This window comes from Acomys minous, assembly GCF_964271855.1.
Source record: "Acomys minous genome assembly, chromosome: 16".
NCBI lineage: Eukaryota > Metazoa > Chordata > Mammalia > Rodentia > Muridae > Acomys > Acomys minous.
In genome coordinates this window covers 18,317,487-18,338,801 of record NC_140498.1, presented here as the reverse complement: position 1 = coordinate 18,338,801, position 21,315 = coordinate 18,317,487, and the positions used below count along the sequence as shown (strand labels likewise).

At 42.0% G+C, this 21,315-nt stretch overlaps 1 protein-coding gene and 1 long non-coding RNA gene across 3 annotated transcripts in view; both read right to left on the bottom strand.

The window, feature by feature from the left end:
• Positions 1-1,143: 1,143 nt before the first annotated feature.
• The window catches only part of HSPA4 (heat shock protein family A (Hsp70) member 4), a 44,078-nt gene continuing 23,906 nt past the window's right edge, over positions 1,144-21,315 (bottom strand). The window contains exons 7-19 of one of the 2 annotated variants that reach the window (XM_084762420.1): positions 20,316-20,560; positions 14,769-14,845; positions 12,646-12,797; positions 11,804-11,910; positions 10,706-10,839; positions 9,227-9,408; positions 8,344-8,430; positions 6,005-6,157; positions 5,021-5,146; positions 4,079-4,186; positions 2,167-2,286; positions 1,548-1,709; positions 1,144-1,388 (exon numbers count right to left, since the gene is read on the bottom strand). In XM_084762420.1, the coding sequence (XP_084618546.1) occupies positions 1,185-1,388; positions 1,548-1,709; positions 2,167-2,286; positions 4,079-4,186; positions 5,021-5,146; positions 6,005-6,157; positions 8,344-8,430; positions 9,227-9,408; positions 10,706-10,839; positions 11,804-11,910; positions 12,646-12,797; positions 14,769-14,845; positions 20,316-20,560 (1,857 nt within the window). In that variant the 3' untranslated portion in view covers positions 1,144-1,184. Of the gene's footprint in view, positions 1,389-1,547; positions 1,710-2,166; positions 2,287-4,078; positions 4,187-5,020; positions 5,147-6,004; positions 6,158-8,343; positions 8,434-9,226; positions 9,409-10,705; positions 10,840-11,803; positions 11,911-12,645; positions 12,798-14,768; positions 14,846-20,315; positions 20,561-21,315 lie in introns of both variants that reach the window. The other variant, XM_084762419.1, reaches the window with a different exon arrangement.
• Positions 16,051-20,299, bottom strand: LOC311586439. Its single transcript, XR_014775535.1, has 2 exons — positions 20,195-20,299; positions 16,051-19,324 (listed from the first exon to the last, which is right to left on the bottom strand). It is a non-coding gene; the product is annotated as an uncharacterized lncRNA (long non-coding RNA).

Sequence of the window (21,315 nt, the reverse complement as noted above, 5' to 3'; positions counted from 1 at the left end):
AAAACAAACAGAGAGGCTCTGTTACAGAGATCAGTGATTACAAAGACCCAGAGCATAACCAACACTTGTAACTAAGGCAGGTAACCAAGTCTGGCCTCTACTGCACGCATCTATCCCTTTTTTTCCCAGAACATCTCCTGCCTATAGACTTGCCCCAGAAGTGCTCGGTGCCCTGACACTGTTTGCATTTAACAATGATGTGCTCCTGTGACCTTGGGCACCTTGTCCTTAACACTCCTTTTAGACTCGTCCAGGGCAATGCAGTGCAATGGCTTTACAATCTGTCAGCTATTTTAACATACAGATTGGCAGATTCACGACATATAATAACATTAACACAGATGATGGCAAATGAACAGCCTTTAACTCTCACCCTGTTCCATCCAAACCTCTAATTTACATACATCATCTCCCACTTGAGCAGGTCAGGATACAAATCTTTCACCATAATAAGCAAAGATGGAGCGCTCAAATTTACCATGCCTACACCCAGCCATGTTATCTACAACCTAACCCGAAGGTGAAACTAGACTTTGACCCTTCAGTGTTAGTGGGCATACTTCCAGAAAGTATGTGACATGGCACCAGAGTCCAAGTCACTTAAAGCTTGCTCTAAGTGAAGAGGGCCCATGTCACGTATACTGCTTGCTGAGGAAGGGAGACAGGGCTGGAGTGAAGGGCACTGAGGCCTCAGAGTGGGCCCTGCTGCACTCTCCCATTTTAATCCATGCTTGGCTATGCTCTGATGCTCAGAAATGGAGGAAGCATCAGCCCCACACCCCCCACAGGCAGAAAAATGCTGGTGGTGATCTCCACCCAGACTTCCCAAGCATGATGAGATTCTGCCATGTATAAGGAAAAAGCTTCGGTTAGAGCTCAACTTTCCCAAACACACTGCATCTTGTAGAAGCATGATTAAAACACATAGGTGGACAGGGAGAGTTCAAAGACTAGCTGGGCTCTTAAACAGGACCATAATGGAGAGAGAAACAGTGCACTTAATCTCTGGATCTAACTATTTAGAAGTCAAAATGCTCCATACATTACCTATACCCCACCCCCCAACATCCCCTAAAAACTGACTAAGAAATCTCCAGTATTTGCTTGCTCTAGTTGATATTTAGAACAAAGTTGACAACTTAAAGCTTTATAATAGTCTGTTTTAATATAAACAAGTGTTGGAATCAATCAATGTCCATCTCAGGAAGCTTCTTGTCTGTATCAGAAGGCACAGCTCTGTCTGCACCCTGATCAGCACCCTGGGTGCCTGGGTTATCTCCTTGGCCATCCACTGGTCCATTCTGTTCAGCGTGTTTTGGCTCTTCCTTTGGGGGTTCCACTTTGGGTTTGGGCTTTGAAATTATAGGACTGCAAATACTCGTCAGCTCCTACAATGGTAAAGAAAGAAAATTATGGTTTCTTATAAACTAAGCAAATTTTATATGACATGCTAAACCCCAGTACCAAGAGGCATATAACAAAGTCCTGACTATTAATAACAAAAGAACTGTAAAGAAAAGACCAAAGCATACAAAGTTGAAAACTACCTTAATTTTAGCTCCAATCTCCTTTGTCTTGACAACTGGATCCAACGTCAGGCTCTGTTTGTTCTGTAGATTCAGCTTGCTGTTCATCCACTCCATCGCCTCATTGGTGCTTTTTTCTACCTTTGTCATGTCGGCAGCATCCAAGTGCTCGTACTGGTCCTCCTTCACACGGGAAATACACAGCAAAGTGCCAACGATGAGACACTTCCTACCCAATACTGCCTTTTAACAATTTTCTCCTCTTGGGGCTGAGGAGACAATTACGCAGCTAAGGGTACTTGCTGCTCTTGTACAAGACCCAAGTTCTATTCCCTGCACCCACATTGAGCAGCTTAAAACCACCTTGTAACTCCAGCCCCAAGAAGGATCCAATGCCTTCTATGTGAACAAGAATAAAACTAATAAAATAAAAAACACAATCTTTGAAAAACTAAGACTGGGTGTAGTGGCTCGTGCCTTTAACACGAGGAGACAGAGGTATATGGATCTCTAGGCCTTCAGGGCCAGGACGAATTCCAGGCCATCCAGGCCTACACAATGAAATCGTGCTTCAAAATCACAAAAATCAAACAAACACACAGTACCACAGCCAAAATCAAAGAAAATGAAAACAAGATACCTTGTTTTTGAAAGAGCTGATCACTTTCATATACTGTTGGATTTGCTTCCCTAGTTCTTCAAATAATTTTGGTCTTTCTTCAGATTCCTGGAACCGTGTCTTAATAGGCTGACCTAAAGTCTAACAGAATACATATTTAAGTTAGTGTTGCTACTAGGATTAAGAATATGGGATGTCACTCTCTGGGCAGTGTGTGTACATACACAAATATATAAACAAATGCAGAAAGTTTAACCCAAATGTTTCCAAGCCATTAAAAGTACCAGGCATCTTCTCAGGCTACTCAGGAGCACAAGCCAAGAAGACTGTCCCAAGTAGAGTTGCTCTCCTAACTGACCAAGCCTCAATTCTCAGTGGGAGAAGAGCCAAAGTTACATGTCTTCTAAATATACTTGCCCAACAATTTTTCTTATTAAAAACCATATGAGGGTGGAGGGAGTAAGCTGGAGAGATGGTTCAGCAGTGAAGAGCACTAACTACTACCTAAATTCAGGTCAGAATCGCCTATATAACCAAAGTCCCAGGGGATCAGACTCCTAGCCTCCAAGGTCACTGCATATACATGGTACAAAAGCATGTGTTTAGGTAAGCAAACACACACATAAGATAAAATCTCAACAACAAAAATTAAAACACATTAAGAGTCTGATGAATCCACAATACCACTATCAAGATAAAAAAAGTAGCAAAATCCATAGCAAATGCCTACATACATGAGGAAAAGCAAAAGATAAGGTCAGCCACAGGCCCGGATGAACTATGAGCACTGTAACTGCGTCCCAATTCATATCAACTAAATGATATTTAGGAAATAAGGACTTGAAAACTCAACAGTGACACTGGAGACTTCTGGTGTGGTGATGATGCAGTACGAAGCTATGAGCTTTTACATTAAACATACCCAAATCACAAAAAGTTTAACTCAAACTAGGAAAAGGTACAGAAAAGATGCACACTAGCCAAGATGGCTTAAACGATTTGTCTCAGTTTTCACACACTTGGCATTTCCCAGAAGAAAACCATTTTGTGTGGTAAAGCTAGGCAATGAGGTGTGTGTCTTTAATTCCAGCACTTGAGAAGCAAGGGCTGGATCTCTGAGGTTAAGACCAACCTGGTCTACAAACTGAGTTCCAGAATAGCTAGGGCAACATGGAAAGACCCTGTCTCAAAAACAAAAACCCAAACTAGCAGAACCGATCACATCCCTGCCAGGGTAGGCTAAGCCCAAGGCACTATTCTTCAGCCATATACTCTGGACAGCTGTAGTAACCCAGTTCTTCCAGAAAGCCCAAAATACAAAGACAAAACAAGGGGGTGGTGAAATGGCTCAGCTCTTCCAGAGGTCCTAAGGTCAATTCCCAGCAACCACATGGTGGCTCCCAACAATCTATACTGGGATCTGATGCGCTCTGTGGCATGCAGGTGTACATGCAGATAGCGCACTCATATACAATATATAAACCTTTTTTAAAGGGTGTGTGTGCAAACACGCTTCAATTTTCTTTTTTTAAAACCAAGACCTCAAACTGGGTAATACATGCTAACCATCCAGTTTTACCATCAAGTTCCCCACACATACTTCAAGGTGCTTTGCTTTTACCTGAAAAATGTATACTGGGCCTGACAGCACACCTGCAAGGATAGCCTCAAGCTACACTGTGGAGCAAAAAGGTGCATATACATAGCCCTGACTCCAAATACTTGGCAGGAACCTCTGAGGAAAGGATAGGACTTGTTGCTCTTTCTATATCCTCAAGGTCAATCCACTGAACAGAAGTTAACTCATTCTATAACTAGTTAGGTCATCAGAAAGATGCAGTTTTTGAATGTAGTCTCGGCCTGTGCTCTTTACTTGAAAGCTCTGCTCTGGAAGCTACAGAGACTCAGATATTTCTGCTTAAGAATCACTTACTTTTAATTCAGCCAATTTGTCTACATAAACTTGCTTTGGTTGGTCTTCTCCATCTTCATACAGCCAATTTTCAGTATCTTCCAATTTTAAGGTAAAAGTATTACGATCCTATTTTTAAAAAAATCATAATCACACCTCTGTCTCTTTCTCACACCGACGCACATTGTAATAGAAAACAATGTAATAACAGAGAAATACAAAACAGGGCTGGGAAGACAGAGCAGTAAATAGTTAATGTGTTTGCCATGCAAGGCTAAGAGCTGGAGTTCTGATAATCAGAACCAACATAGAAGTCAAGCAGTGTGTTGGTTCCTATAATTCCAACACTCAGGAGGCAAGAGACCGGGGTCCTTGGAACAGGCTGCCTAGCTACACTAGTAAAGAACCAACCAGTACACTAGTAGAGAAAGAACCAGGAGGTTTAAAAGAGACTGCTTCAAAAATAAAAGTGGAAGCCGGGGTAGGGGATGGGGGTGGGGTGGCCACGGTGGACAACTTTAAGCCAAGCCCTTGAGAGGCAGAGGAAGTGGATCTCTAAGTTCAAGGCCAGCTTAGCCTACAAAGATGTTTCAGGACAGCAAGAGCTACACAGAGAAACCTTGTATCTTTAAAAAAAAAAAAAAAGGCGGAGAACAATCAAAGAAAGCAAACATAAATTTTGGGCCTCTACATGGACTCACATACATGTGTAGCCCTTCACACATGTAAACTCAACTTGTCTGTATTTTAAAAATTACAACCATGTAACTCTCACTCAAAGAGATGCATTTGTGAGCCACTATATGGGTGCTGAGAATCAAATTCAGAGAGCAGCAAGTGCTCCTAACCACTGAGCTCTGTCTCCAGTCCTTTTTTAGTAAGGTGGTCACACACAACAGCAGAGCCTCCTTCGAGTATCTGAGGGTCCCCTGGACCCCCACAGGAAGGAAGCAGCATACTTACATCTTCACTCACAAACTTCTCATATTCACCACTAAGTTTGTCTCTCATCTCGTACACATACTCTTCCACCGCATTCTTGGCATCATTCCGTTCCTTCTCCAGTTTATCCTGCATAATCATCTTACCCTGAAAACAGCAGCAATAAAGTAAACACAAGGACAGTTTCCTCTTAAGCATTCAATAACATTAAAAGCAAAGAATTCCCCCTCCCCAAAACCTTACAATTCTTATAAGTCACCCCAAAAAAGGAGAACCAGGGATATAATTTCAAGAGCACAGATTTCTGGGGTTTGTTTTGGGAGGAGTAGTGAAAATATTAAGATATAACCTCAAAAACAAAAAATATGTAAGACAAGAAAATTTTGAGCCAGGCATGGTGGTGCACACCTTTGATCGCAGCATTCTAGAAGCAGGTGGATTGCCCAGAGTTTGAAGTCAGCCTGGTCTATCAAGCCAGTACCAGGACAATGAGGGGTACACAAAAGAAATTGGGGGTGGGGGAATAGGGCCACATACATGTTAAAGCCATTTATGGGAATTTTTTTTGCCAGGCATGGTGGCGTGTGCCTTTAATCCTAGCACTTAGGAGGAAGAGGCAGGTGGATCTTTTGACAGGGCCAGCAAGATCTACACACTGAGTTCCAGGACAGTCAGGGAAAGACTCTATCTCAAAACTAAAACAAAAGCCCTCTTGACACAGGTAGCAATGCAGACATCATGTTACTATCACACACAAGTCATAGCTATACTACTTAAACCTGCTCTTACCAATAGTAGTCCAAACTGACAGAAACCCTAAAGCAGTGATTCTCAACCAGTGGGTTATATAACCATGGGATGGGTCATACAAGATATTCATATTGTAGCAAAAAAGGTAACAACAAAATAATTGTATGATTAGAGGTAACCACAACAGGAATCGTATCAAAGGGTCACAGCATTAGGAAGGTTGAGAAGCACTGCCCTAAAGGCTACTGCGTGTACCTCATTCTCTGTGTACAGGCCGAGCATCTCCCTGTCTAGCTGCCACAGCAGCTGGCTCTCAATGGGCAGGTCCACAGTACTAGTCTTCACTTTTGCCTTCTTGGCTTGAGGTGGTTGGTCCGTCTTCTTATCTTTTGATCCAGTTTGAGAGGTCTAAAGAAAACAGAAAATCTGAAGAGCAAAACCATACAGACTAACCTAAAATTTAAATGGATCAAATGTCAAAAGCCAATGTGGCCCCAGTTAACTTTCTGATAACGTATGTAACTCATGATTAGCATATCTAGAAAATAAAGAGTCTATTATATGTGAAGTAACAAATTGAGGAGGAAAGCAAAACGGTAGACATTAGGGATTTGGGAAAGGGCAGGCAGAGAATTCTATTCAGCAAGAAAAATAATAATGAATGCTACAATGCGATATGCTTTAAAATATAACTTCATGTATTTTACAACTAAAACTGGAAGAAGAAAAAAAAAAGGTAATATACCCAACAACCCTCTGCAATCTCACACCAACATACAATCAACGGCCACAGTGTACGGGGAGATACCACTTGGACAACACAGGCTGGGGCATCAGGAGGTCAAGCTTAGCCTGTGCTATGTGACACCCTGTCTCAAAAAAAAAAAAAAAAAAAAAAACAGTTGGGCAGTAGTGGCAACTGCAGGCAGATCCCTGCAGTTCAAGGCCAGACAGGTCTACAAAGCAAGTCCAGAACAGCCATGGCTACACAGCGAAACCCTGTCTTTAAAACAAACAATACCACCATGGGGGCTGGAGAGATGGCTGCTCTTCCAGAGGTCCTGAGTTCAATTCCCAGCACCACATAGTGGATTTACAACCAGCTATAATGGATTCTAATGCCCTTTTCTCAGTGTGTGTGAAGATAGATTACTTATATACATTAAAATAAATAGGTAAATATTTGAAAAAAACCACACACCACCACTTAGAAAGACATGGGGAATCTGTTCGGTGACATGAAAATAGGCCACAGATTTTAGGTACCACAGGGCTCTGCCTAAAAAACAGATTGCAAACATAATGGAATAAGCCCCTATTTTTTTTAGTGCATAAATATAAATATGAAAGCAAAATATCGGCAGCTGTGCTGCCTTACATGTTACATGATCATACTGAAGTATTTTAAACAACATGTCTAAAGCCAGCTTTTACAATAACATCTCTGAAAATGTTACTCTGGAAGAGTAGCCATCTCATCAGGCCCCATGGTGGTATTGTTTGTTTGTTTGTTTGTTTAAAAGGCAGGGTTTCTCTGTGTAGCCTTGGCTGTTCTGGACTTGCTTTGTAGACCAGTCTGGCCTTGAACTCAGAGATCTGCCTGCCTCTGCCTCCCAAGTACTGGGGGGTTAAAGGCATTCATGGGTGAATAAGCAGTTGTGTGCACAGGTACCCATGTAGATCAACATCAGGGATCTTCTAGATTTAAAAATTCTATTGTCCATATTTAGAGATGTGTGTGCAGTTATACCATAACACACATTGGAATACAGCTTGCAGGAGTTAGTTTTCTTTTTTAACATGTAGGCCCCAGGGACGAAATTCAGGTTGCTGGGCTTGATGACAAGCACACTTACCTGGCGAGATACCTTGCCAATCCAACATTTATTTTTTGAGACAGATTATCTCACTGAACCAAGAACTCACCAATTCAGCCTGACTCCCTGGCCCCAAACCCCAGGGTGTGCATGTGTGCATGCTATGGTACATGGTGGGTGGAGGTCAGAAGACAATCTGTGAGTAATCAGTTCTCTTCCCCAAGTGTGGGTCCAAGGGATCCAACTCAGGTTGCTGAGTATGGCAACTGGTGCTGGCCCTGCCCTGGGAATGGAATTTAGCACTATTACCAACTGAGCACCCATCTCCCCAGCCACACTGTCACACCTTCCAATAGGAGTGGCCCTTCCTGCTCCCTAGCCAAACTTAGCATAAGGAAGGAAAAAGAGTGTATCAGTTGGCAAAATTTAAGAAAAAAGAAATCTGTCTCACTGTTTCATCAGTAACAAATTATCAATGGCATGTGCTCTTTTAACTTTTAACACACTATGCAATATAGCTAAAACCCTGAGCCAGGCAGTGGTGGCACATGCCTTTAGACCCCACACTTGGGAGGCAGAGGGAGGTGGATCTCAGTGAATTCAAGGCCAGCCTGATCTACAAAGTGAGTTCAAGACAGCCAAGGCTACACAGAAAGGCCCTGTTTCAAAAAGAAAACAAAAAACAACAACCTGTACAAATAAATACTAGCACAGAAACACAGTCCAAGTCAGCCCCTGGGGTTTATAAGAGACTGAGATTTTTAAGGCTGTACTTACTTCCATCTCCTCAGACTCTGCCTTGTTTTCTGCTGGTGTCTGTGGCTGCTGTTCTTCATTATGTGGTTCCTCCTGGTCCACTTGCATCTTCTGAAAAACAGTCAAATTAACCACTGAAATCAGGGCCACTCCTTCTAACGAAAACACCAGGCAGCCTTCACAACACACTTCAAGTGACATGGAACAGAACCCCAGCTGCCTTACCAGCAATCAGTACACTAGAGCTCAAAATCCCAACTATGCACAGGCTACATAGAGCAGGAAGTCTTCCTCTGTGGAGTTCAAAACAGTGTAGTGCCTGACCTGCCTGACATGCCCAGTAACTGTAGAATTGTTTTGTGAATCATAAAGCACTCAATGGAGTACGGCAAATACAGGGCCTGAAGCAAGTGTGAGCTTCCCTTTCAAGGGCTCCCTCCCAGAACCTTTACTTTGTCAAGAGTTCCTACACCAGGATTTTCATTCTCAAAAGACACAACCCTTGTCCAAGCTGGGGGAGAGAAACCCAAGGAGAATTCCCTCAGCAGCAGTAAGGAGTTTGGAAAGCATCTGAACCAAGATCTCAATGTGAGTGGCTATTAGAATCACCCGAGGTGTTCTGTACAGTGCTGATACCTTAGCTCCAGCACCAATATCTGGGACCAAGCTTTTGGAGTACTACAAAGCTTTGAATCTGATGTACAAAGAGGAGATTATATATATTAAGAGCATATTATCTATTGTACTTCCGAAAACAATTAACAGACTTAAGAGCATTTCTTATTCTACAATCAGTAGTAGTTAAGCTGAGAAATGGCCTAAAGGGATGAATAGGAAAAGTGGCTTGAGTGGTCTCAGTGCTGTCAGCTCTGACCAACATAAACGGCATAAAATATTCGTCTACCTCTTCTTCCTTTGCATTCTGATCTGTTTCCATCGGCTCCTCATTCTCCTCGGACTTGTGCACTTCTACTAAGGACGCACTGGACACACTGAAGATGCCATGCACATTTACCCGAACCTTGACTTTCACTTTTGAGCTGGAGCCGTCAGCCTGTGGAGTGACTTTCTGAACTGAAAACTGGGCTAGAGATTTAAGAAAAGATTCAAGAAGAATGCACAGTAAAACATCCATTAACACAGTAATAAAATAACCAGGCTACCTACCAGGTTGAGATCATTTCTCAGCATAGTATATAGTCTCCTTCCTCTCAACAAAGGGCTCAAATGTCCCCTGCTATGTTTTCCTTTCCTCCAGTCCCCTATTTCACCTGCATATGCTGTGCCATAGTAAAGTATCCTATTTCCACAATTTACTTTTAAATTCTTCCAGTTTATACCAATCTCTAAGAAAGTGTTTTTTTTGTTTTTTGTTTTTTTTTTGGGGGGGGGTGGTTATTGTTGGTTTTTTGTTTTGGTTTTTCGACACAGGGTTTCTCTGTGTAACCTTGGCTGTCCTGGACTCGCTTTGTAGAGCAGGCTGGCCTTGAACTCACAGCGATCCACCTGCCTCTGCCTCCCAAGTACTGGGATTAAAGGCGCGTGCCACCGCGCCTGGCTGAAATTGTCATTTCTAAATCTCACCGCCATACCAAGGTTTGTTTTGGAAGTTTATTTTCTTTTTCCTTACAGCTAGAAGACAATTTTATTAAGGGAGAACCATGAGACAGGAAAGCTGTACATCTTGGCAGTTGCCTTGCCTAAGAGAAAAGGCCAGGGGGGGAGGTCAGCCACACGGTGGGTTTCAGAGGAAGAGTATGAAAGCCACCAAGAGCATACCAAAAGGCAGGCCAGTACTCGAAAGAAATAAGACAGAAAGAATACATGAGAAGTTACCAAGGTATATATAACTGCCATGGTCCCCCTCCTATCCTAGAAATGGAAAAGCACAGCAGCCAACTTTCTCGCCACAATTTTTACAGGCCACTGAGACTACTCCTGGCTCTTCATACACAGCACAGATCTTACAGAGCTCTTGGCTTCTCTCTTTCAAATGACATACTTGCAAATTGTAAATATTACCAGTTTGTAATGACTCTGGTCCACTTGGTTCCTAATTCTAGGATAGACTGGTTCTGAAGAACAATCTTGTCATTTCTGTACAAATCTTATGGTTCTGTTTTAGAGTTCAGCTGACCTTCTACCACATGTTCACCAGGGCCTCCTTAAGCAGTTACCCACCATGTGCACTTAACCCAGGAATACTGTCACAACACGCAAGCCCCCATTAAATAGCCATCCGACTGCTACTATACCCACTACTAAGGAAACAAGGTGTTTGTTTCTGTGGCCTAAAGCACCTATATTTCTGAATATTATTTTTCCTTTAGTCCTCTAAGGAGAGGCGGGTTTTTATTATTATTTTACTTTCAATTCTACTCACCTATAGCAGGATCCGGATAGGGCAAATCCTGAGGAGAGCTATAGTAGGCTTCAAGAGTGAAAGGTTCCTTTCTATAAAAGGTGAGGACTTTGGAGAAAGGAGCAGCATGGTTTTTGGTGAAGACTTCACAGTCACTAGGTAGAAGAAAAAGACAAAAACCAACCAATTCACAGTGTTCTTTTTCTTTTAAAAGTATTTCGGTCTTGTTTTATTGGGAGGAGTATCAGCACGTGTGTACATGTTGCGGTTATAGACCATTCTTGCTTCCATCCTATTTGAGATGGGCTCTCTCAAGTTTGCTACTACCCATTCCCAGCTCCCAGCCTGCAAGCTTCTTGGGGATTTCCCAACCTCCAACCTCACTCCAGCTTTACGTGGATTCTGGGTATCTGAACCCAGGTCTTCAAGTTTGTACGGCAAATGTTTTGCCCACTATTTCCTCAACTCAAATTCATGATATACTTAACACTCTTGACACATGTCTCCTAAGTTTGTAAATCCTAATTTCTCCTTGTCAGCTGATATTACCCCCAGATTATTCAAGAGAGGCTAGAGAAATAACTTAGCAGTTTAGGGCACTGACTGCTTTTCCAAAGGACATGGGTTCGACTGCCAATACCTACATGTCAGCTTACAACAGTCTTTCATTTCAGTTCTAGGGGATCCAATGCCCTCTTTCTGGCCCCCGCCTTTAATCCCAGCACTCAGGGAGGCACAGGCACCCTGTGAACTCAAAGACAGGCTGGTCTACAAAGCGAGCCCAGGACAGAGAACATTAATTAAATAAGGACAGAACACTAATTTATTCACATCTTTTACAAACAAAGAAAAAACATGATCTGGTGTAGCCCAGCCAGGCCTCATACTAACTGTGTAGCTGAGGATGACCTTTACCTCCTGATCCTTCTGCCTCCCTCTACCTCTCACATACTAAATGATAGGGATTCACTTTCATGCCTGGCATAAATTTACATTGACAATAACCACTTTGTTTCATGCATTTGATAGATACACGTGTAAATTGAAATGAAGGATAACACATTACCTAGATTCAATACCCAATTGAGTACAGATAAACAGCACTGATGATATATTTACCTTGACCCTTCTTCAGCTGGAGAGTTCCATCTCAAAGATATTGGAAATGCCACCACATCAGTGATAGAAAATTCTCTGACTTTGAAAGCAGGTGATAAGATTGCACACTAGAATGATAATTTTTAAAATTCCATTGAATACAGGCACTATAAGTTCAGGGGGGTTATCAATAATTTATATACTATGTTCAGTAGTAACGTAATGGTATCTGAACAGTTCTACATGCTCTTGTCAATATCAAATTTACTGTATAAACTAGTTATTCTTTACCAGCTCCCACAAACTGGTAAAGTCCTTGTTTAATTGAAGTACACTATTTCACAACTCTAGCTTAGAGCTATCTATGTATCCAAACCCACTACCACCTCCCTCCATCCCGCCCCCCTTCTTGTTTTGTTTTTGTTGGGAGGGGGTGTTCAAGACGGGGTTTCTCTCTGTGTAGCCTTGGCTGTCCTGGACTGATTTGTAGACCAGGCGGGCCTCAAACTCACAGAAATCCACCTGCCTCTGCCTCCCAGAGTACTAGGATGACAGGTGTACGCCAACATGCCTGGCCCACTTGATTTTTAAAGATATATTTATTTTATGCATATGAGTGCATATGCACACCAGAAGAGGAAACCAAACTCCACTTAAAGACAAGTTGTGAGCCACCATAAGGTTTCTAGGAAATGAACGCAACGCAGGACAAGCAGACAGTGCTCTTAACTGCTGAACCAATCTCTCCAGTACCCAGCTACCCATCTTAAACAAAGGCTTCAGAATCTTACACCCTGAGACTGCCCCTAAGTTTTATAGGTAGGTACATGCTTGTCATGACCTATGAACTAAAGCAAACTCACCTGCAGTGCACAGCCTCGAGTGACAGCTTCGTCTGCATTTAATGTTGTACTAAGTTCTTTACCAAAAAATTTGCTGATCTTCTCTTTCACTGCAGGAATTCGTGTGGCACCACCAACTATCTCCACTGCATAAATATCTTCTCTCCTTAACTCTATGCCACAACAAGACATTTATAAAACAATCTTTAAATCAGCACTTTACAATGAAGAAAAATGTAAAAATAAATAAATAAATAAATATCTCAAAACAATAGAGCAGTCAACAGTGTGGTCTGGAAGGTGCTGCACCCCTAACAGAGTGCCACACAAAGAACTGTCAAGACACCCAACTATTCCTCATGTTAGCTACAAGTGGGCCTCAGAATACTAAGTCATCCATGGCATGCCACGATGGAAAGAAGTTTTTAGTCTCATCTAGTCACTCTAATACTCAGTCCAGAGAACAAGACACAGTCCCAAATAGCACACGGGCAAGGTCTCCTAAGGACTAGCAGAAAGGACACCGCAAGGCTCTGCTACTACTCAAAACATCCCCAATGGCACTTGCTCTCATAGTCACACTTCATCTAACAACCACTGTTTCTTGAAAAGAGCGACTTAAGCCAGCTGAGATGGCTCGGAGGGTTGGAACTCATGCTAAGAAAACCTGAGGACCTTAGAGTTCGGGTCTCCAGGATTCAGGCAAATGTGCAAAGTCCTTTGACCTCCACTAACTCATTTTTCAAAAAAGGAAGGAGCTGTAGCGAGGGTGTTAGGTATGTGTCTAGCTGGAGATGGTGACGGACTAGTGCTTTGAGTTCAAGAATTGCAGAGCAGCCCACACAGTACACCTAAGACTCCTCAGAAGAAAAAATGGGGAACATGGAAGAGATGACACTCTCTAAATCCAAAGTAAAAACACCTACCTGTCAGCACCACTGATTTAACACTGAGCTAACTAATATTACATCAACACCCTGAATTACTTAGTGACTAACAAAAAGGTAAACACTGCTTTAGTTAATAATGAATTCCTAAGGAACTGTCATCTTTTGAAGTCTAAAACAAAATTAAAACATCTTATAAATTATAGGTGGTTTGCGCGTCTGCCTGTGCTCCTGTGTCAACATGGTTATCTTTATCCTCACTCTCCATCTCATTTTTTAAATATTAATGTTTTTTGTTTTGTTGTATTGTGTTTTTTGAGACTGAGTCTCTTTCTAGTGTGCTGGCTGTCCTGAACTCATGGAGATCCATCCGCATTTGCCTCCTGAGTGCTGGGATTGTTGAGACAGGGTCTCTAGCACAGGTTGGCCTTAAATGTGTAGGTGACCTCAAACTTCTGACTCTTCCACCTCCCACATGCTGAGAACCATGAATCAATAATCCGCCTCCATTCCCTACTTTTTGAAAGTTTTGTTTTCTTAAACTACTCTACTATGTATAGGGGTGTTCTGTCTGCAGTTGTGTCTGATGTCTATCCATGTACCATTTGTATGTCTGATACCAACAGAGGTCAGAAGACTAGAGCTATGGTCAGTTATAACCCGCCATGGAAACGCTGCGACTGTAGACCTGGGTCCTCTGCTGAAACAGCCAGTGCTCTAACCTCTGAGCCATTTCTCTAGTCTCACTTTTTGAGACTCTTCCACTGAACATGGAGCTTGGTTCAGGGATGGTGTGTCTGCCTTCTCACCTGGAGGGTCCAGGTGTGTGCAAGCTGCACCAAGTTTCATGTAGGTGCTAAGGAGCCAAACAAAGGTACTGACGGTTGAGCAACCAGCCTTTACCTACTGAGCCATCTCTCAGATCCATTCTGAGGTAGACGAGAGCTCACTGACACAAAGTTTGTACAACTACCACATACACACTATCAAAAAATCCAGTAAAAATATAGGTTTATATGCCCATCTGTGTCTGAAACTAAAATGCGATTTTTCAGAGAAAACACTCTTTTTCCATGTATTCTTCACAGAAGGCGGCTTTGGCGATTAGAAACATTCCCATGAACAGATAAAGCTTATTAAAGTATAGAACTGTCAAGTGTTCGGACAGGAAATGTTTTACTCGGAGGAGAAAATAGTAACATGCAATACATTCCCAGAGTTTGAAATATACAAACAATTCAATGACAAAATACTTACTGGATTGGTCCAAGATACTACGTAGTGGTGGCTCCACTCTTGCTAAGAGATCATCACACATCTCCAGAAATTTGCCTCTATTAAACAAACAATAGATTAAACCACTTTCCAATTGTGTATAGAACAAAAAGATACCAGCAATTACAAACACCGGTAAAAATTTGTAAGCTGTAGCCCTTACATGTTCCAGAGCAATGTAAAGTGAACACCAAAGTTTGGCTTTTGTTATGCTAAACACAACATTGCCAAGTAACTATAATTCTATGCTAGGAACAAACACCAAAAAGAACTAAAATGCGGTTAATGAAAAAACATGTAAATGACAGGCCAAGTGGCAACACAGTTCATAAAAACAATTCAAATGCCTGCCAATGGTTCTCAGGAACAAAAACGGAACTGATGCATGGTACATCGGGCTAGACCTAAAGTGCTAATGCTAGACAGAACCAAAGGACATCTATTACTTCATCTATATGAAATGCTTGGAATTAGCAAATCAAGACAGAAAACAGTTCTGTGCCAGCTCGGGTAGGAAAAGAAGAGAGCAAACAGTAACAATAAAATTCTTCTTTATAAAATCAGTTTAGGCCCGGCATAGTGGCACAAGCCTTTAATCCCAGCACTCTGGAGGAAGAGGCAAGTAGATCTCAGTGAGTTTGAGGGCAACCTGGTCTACAAAGTGAGTCCAGGACAGTCAGGGCTGTTATACAGAGAAACCCTGTCTCGGGGGTGGGAGGGTAAGCTTAGAATTAGAGGGGGGAAAAAAAAAGCACAGTTCCTCTATCAACACCTTGTACACTAGTGTGATTTGTTAAAAATTAATAAATACTGACATAGGACTTTCTGCCAGCTGTCTACAAGGTTTAAAAACAGAGCAGGTTGCTTCTATCCATCCCTCATTTTCCTCCAGAATCCTTTATCTTTTTGTTTGCTTGGTGGTTTCTTAACTATTCTGGGTTTTGGCTTGTCTATTCCTAACATTGTATATAAACAGAAATGTGTAATACTCAGTTCTTTCAAAATCAATATAATAACTAGCAACATCTCAAGGTTCATCCATGATTTATTTCATTTTATTTCATGTATTCATGCATTTTGACTGAATAAATGTATTTGCATACACGCATAGTTTGGTGCCCTCAGATTAGAAGAGAGTATTGAATCCCCTAAAACTGGGATTATAGACGGTTATGAGCTACCAGGTTGGTGCTGGGAACTGAATCCTCCAGAGTCTCTCCAAGATAAGCAGTGCTTTTTTTCTTTCTTTCTTTTTTTTTCAGGATTTATTATGTATACAACACTCTGCCTGCATATAATGCCTGCAGGCCAGAAGAGGGCATCAGATCTCATTATATGTGGTTGTGAGCCACCATGTGGTTACTGAGAACTGAACACAGGACCTTTGGAAGAGCAGTCAGTGCTCTTAACCTCTGAGCCCTTTCTCCAGCCTCGATAGCACATGGTCTTAACCACTGAACTATCTTTCCAGCTCTATGGAGAGATACATGCTTCAAACTGTCAAAAAATAAATCAGATGATAAGCCAAGACATTGTTAATTCATCAATTAATATGTATATGGGAGAGGGGAGGATCAACATCCCCTGATCAGACAAGATAGCAATGGAGGGCAAACTTAAAAGTTCCCTTAAAATGGGCTGGTGATTCTAGACGGCTAGGCAGGTGGATCTCTGTAAGTTTGAGGCCACCCTGGGCATCAAAGCGAGTCTGGACAATCAAGGCTACAGAGAAGCCCTGTCTCGAAAATCCACGAATGGATGGATGGATGGATGGATGGATGGATGGATGGATGGGCGAGCAAGTGAGCTAGAAATATGGCTCAAGGGTTAACCGTTGCTTTTTCTAGAACCTACATAGTGGCTTATAACCATGACTCCAGTTCCAGAGAATCCAACACCCTCCTCTGATCTCTTAGGGAACCAGGCATGCACATGGTACACCTACATACAAGCAGGCACGCGCGCGCGCGCACACACATGAAGCCAGGGATTCCATCTCCCCAATACACAAACAGGATATGGTGTCTTGTGCCAGCAATCCTAGCACTCAGGAGGCAATGTATAAAGGAAAAGCAAGAGTTCAAAGTCATTCTCAATCAGCCTAAAATAATACAAGATAGCCTGCCTCCAAAAGTAAAGGTGGTAGTCTTGGTTTAAGTCTTTAATTCCAGCACTCACAAGGCAGAGGCACATGAATCTCTGTTGAGTTCAAGGCCAGCCTGATCTACAGAACAAGTTCTAGGACAGCCAGCTCTGAGAAACTCTTGACTGGAAAAAAAAACAACAACAACAACAACAATCAAACAAAAAACAAAACAAAGCTGGGCACGGTGGTGCATGTCTTTGATCCCAGCACTCAGAAAGCAGAGGTAGGCAGATCTCTGTAAGTTTGAGGCCAGCCTAGTCTACAAAGAGAGTTTCAGGACAGCCAGGGCTACACAGAGAAACCCTGTCTCAGAAAAATGCAAAAACAAAAGAACAAAAAACAAAGAGCCCAAGAAAGTGGCCATGATGTAATAAGGCCAGTACTTGGAAGTCAAGATGAAGACTAGCTTACATTACAGTGAGTTCCAAGCCAAGTAGGGCTGCAGGGTGACAACTATTTCACAAATAAAAGGGTCTGGAGCAGAACTGAAAAGAACCTAGAAATCCTTCTTTCCACTAAAAATGCACAAAAGGAATAAGAAAATCCACAAAGACAGTATCTGCCTTGAAAATGGGAAGAACGCACAGTGATTGCTAGTGGGACCCAGTTTCTTTCTCTTTGGGAGGATGACAAAAACATTCCATAATTAGACGGTGTCATGAGTGACCACCTTATGAATATATAAAAACGACTGAGCCATACATTTAAAGTTGTAAGTTTTTTAAATATGTGAAGTCTGTCTGCCAACAGCTACAAAAAAAAAAGGAAGTGAAAATAACTTATAAATGAACAAATATTAGATATGTAAACTAACCACAAAGTGTTTGAGAGCAAAATAAGCCAGTAGCAAGGCCCCAAAGGACTCAACAAAGACTGTCACATCCCAGGCAAGGTTTCTCAAGACAAGCAAAGCTGCAAAACATAGTCAACATTGAACTCAGGAAAGCTTAATTTAAGAACAACTGAATTAAAGTGGAGGGGCTGGAGAGAAGGCTCCATAAAGTGGCTTGCACACACAAACAAAAGTTAGGGATTACAACATGAGCAAACTATTACACTCCTAGGTACACACCTCAAAGAACTGAAAAAAGACACCCAAGTATCTGTTCACAATGTTCATTTCAACATTCAACCACCACTAAGGGTGGAAATAATATGTACGAATGCACATGAACTGGTAGATAAAGGGTACGTGGCATAGCCACACACAATCCAACAATATTTGCCAAAAACGACAACGATGCAGTGGTGCACAGTTCCTCATGAATAAACCTCAAAACCATCATGTAGAACGCACAGCCACACATAAATTCATGGTTTCGGGGCTATGATGTGTGCAGAGAACAAATGAAAGCTGAACCAGAACCCCACCCTCACCCGCTTACAAACCAAGACTTTGCCAGGACTATTTTCCACTATTTACAAGTGGTGCTTCCCAACTGGTTGTTTTTAAATGCTTCATTGTATGGTGTATGAAAAAAAAGTTTTTAAAGATTTATTTATTTCTTCCTCTCTCTTCCTCTGTCTCTGTCTCTCTGGGGGTACCCCTCCCCCTCCATGGTAACTAATTTAATAAACCTCATATATTCCCAAAAAAAAAAAAAAAAGATTTATTTATTATGTATACAGCATTCTGCCTGCAGGCCAGAAGAGATGGTTGTGAGCCACCATGTGGTTGCTGGGAATTGAACTCATGATCTTTGGAAGAGCAGTCACTGCTCTTAAACCTCTGAGTCATCTCTCCAGCCCCTGAACTTTTTTTTTTAAGATGGGATCTTACATCTCCCAGGCTGGCCTCAACCTCATTTGATGGTACACATTCAAGCAGTTGCCTAATTTAAAACCTCAAAATTACCACATCTACCCAGAGGATTAAATGAAGTGACAATTCCTGTCCCTGCCCTGTAGAGCAGATCCTTGTCTTTGAGTACTGCACGTCTAGAGGAAATGACAGACTTACGATAGCAATGTCTCATGGAGACCAAGGCAACCTCAAACTACATAACTAAATAACCTTGAACTTGTTATTGCCTTTTAGTGAGTGTGTGTGTTTGGGTGTGTTTACATGTGTCGTGGCTCACATGTAGAGGTTCTCTTCTTCTACCTTGTGGATCCTGGGATTGAACTCCGTTCACAAGGCTTGACAGCAATCACCTTTCCTTGTCCACGTCATCTCTCTAGCCTCATCTTCAACTTCTGGCCTCCAGCTTACCACCACGCCCAGCTTCTACGTAACTCTTATTAACAGCATTTGACTAACAAATTTTTTCTTTCTTCTTTTTTTGGCTTTTCGGAACATGGTTTCTCTGTGTAGCCTTGGCTGACCTGGGTGCACTTTATAGACCAAGCTGGCCTCCAACTCAGTGATCCACCTGCCTCTGCCTCCCAAGTGCTGGGATTACAGGCATGGGCCACTATCGCCCAGCTTTGACAAATTTCTAAAACACACTGGCCTACCCTCAATCTCAAGAGTTCCTGTCTGTCTGTCTGCCTGCCTCTCCCTCCCTCCAAACTCCTCAAACACACAAGGCTAAGGAGGAGGCCCACATACAAACAGAAATTTCCAAACAGGAGAAAAGGGTGAGCTAGGAAAAACTTGGACACTGGTCAGCAATAAATACCATCTCAAATTTTTTAAGGGTCACTCAGGCACATTTTCCCAAACAAGCCATCAGTCTTGCTTGAATTCTACCAACGGACTTCACAGCCAAAAAACATCTCACTGCCTCATCCAAGCAACACAATCGGGCAACAATAACACTGAATGTTCCTGAAATAGCCTTAAATGTCAATTACCCAGAATTCTTGCAGTGCTGTACAAAAAAGGCTCCTGCCCTCAAATGATCTGAACTACCTTAAAAAAGCAAGTTTTTAATTGGTGCCTAAGTTAAATTCATCCTACTTCAGCATTAAAGCAAGGTTCGATAGTTTTATGACAACTATAGTAGCGTGTCTAATATATACTGAAGTTAACTTTAGGAACATTTAAGTTACCAGAACAAGGGCTAGAGAGATGGCTCAGCGGATAAGAGCTCTGTCATAAGTTACCAGAACAAATCTTTCAATCTCCATTACTAGAACCACCAGGTTCAACCTTTACATAAAAACTGGGTCCCTGCTAGGCAAGCAGTGGTGGTGCGTGCCTTTAATTCCAGCACTCAGGAGGCAGAGGCAGGTGGATCACTTTGAGTTCGAGGCCAGCATGGTCTACAAAGTGAGTCCAGGACAGCCAAGGTTACAGAGAAACCCTGTCTCGAAAAACCAAACAAACAAAAAACCACCTGGGTCTCAAATGGCCTATAATTTTAACATGTTAATCAACATCATATCAATAATCAGCTAAATAAAATGAAGATTAAATATAAAATTAAGAATATGGTTACCTATTCATTGTTCCGGATACATCAATATCATTCATAAAACACTCAATGCTCAAAGGGAGGTCTGAAGCATTCGCACTCATCAATTTCTTGAGTTTCTCGCATTCTTGAGACAGTCGTAATAAAGCACGCACTTTAGATTTTATATCTAGCTTGTATTTCTTTCCAAATTCTTCACAGAAGTGATTTACCAACACCTCATCAAATTTTCTGCCTCCCAGTGTTGTATCAAAAGCGGTAGCCAAAACCTTCAGGGGGAAAAAGGTAATCCAATAGTTAATCAGTTTTATAGTTTACCATGATACGTATTCTATTTTTTATTATTTTTATTTTATTTTCAGTTTTTCGAGACAGAGTTCCTGTGTCGTCCTGGAAATTCACTCTGTAGCCCAGGCTGTCCTTGAATTCAGAGTGCTGGAATTAACGGTGTATGCCACCAACACCTGGCCATGCTTTTTTTTTAAGGCTTATTTATTTTTTATACAGTGCTCTCTCTGCCTGCATGTAGGCCTGCAGGCCAGAAGAGGGCATCAGATCACATTATAGATGGTTGTGAGCCACCATGTGGTTGCTGGGAATTGAACTTAGGACCTCTGAAGAGTAGTCAGTACTCCTAACCTCTTAGCCATCTCTCTAGCCCCATACTTTCTTTTTTAAAGGCAAGAAAATATGTTCATCAAGGCCAAAAATAAAGATGAAGGACATAATCCTTGTTAATACTACACTATGAGGCCAGGCGGTGGTGGCGCATGCCTTTAACCCCAGCACTTGGGAGACAGAGGCGGGTGGAACGCTGAGTTCAAGGCCAGAGTGGTCTACAAAGCGAGTCCAGGACAGGCAGGGCTACACAGAGAAACCCTTTCTCAAAAAATCAAAACACACGCACACTATAAAACAGACAATCCTTTTCTCACTGCTCAGGCAACTGCAGAAGTCTTAAGCACAATTGTGTTTCTATGTGCCATATAAGTTTAGCAAGCTTGCATTGACAGTTTTCCGAATC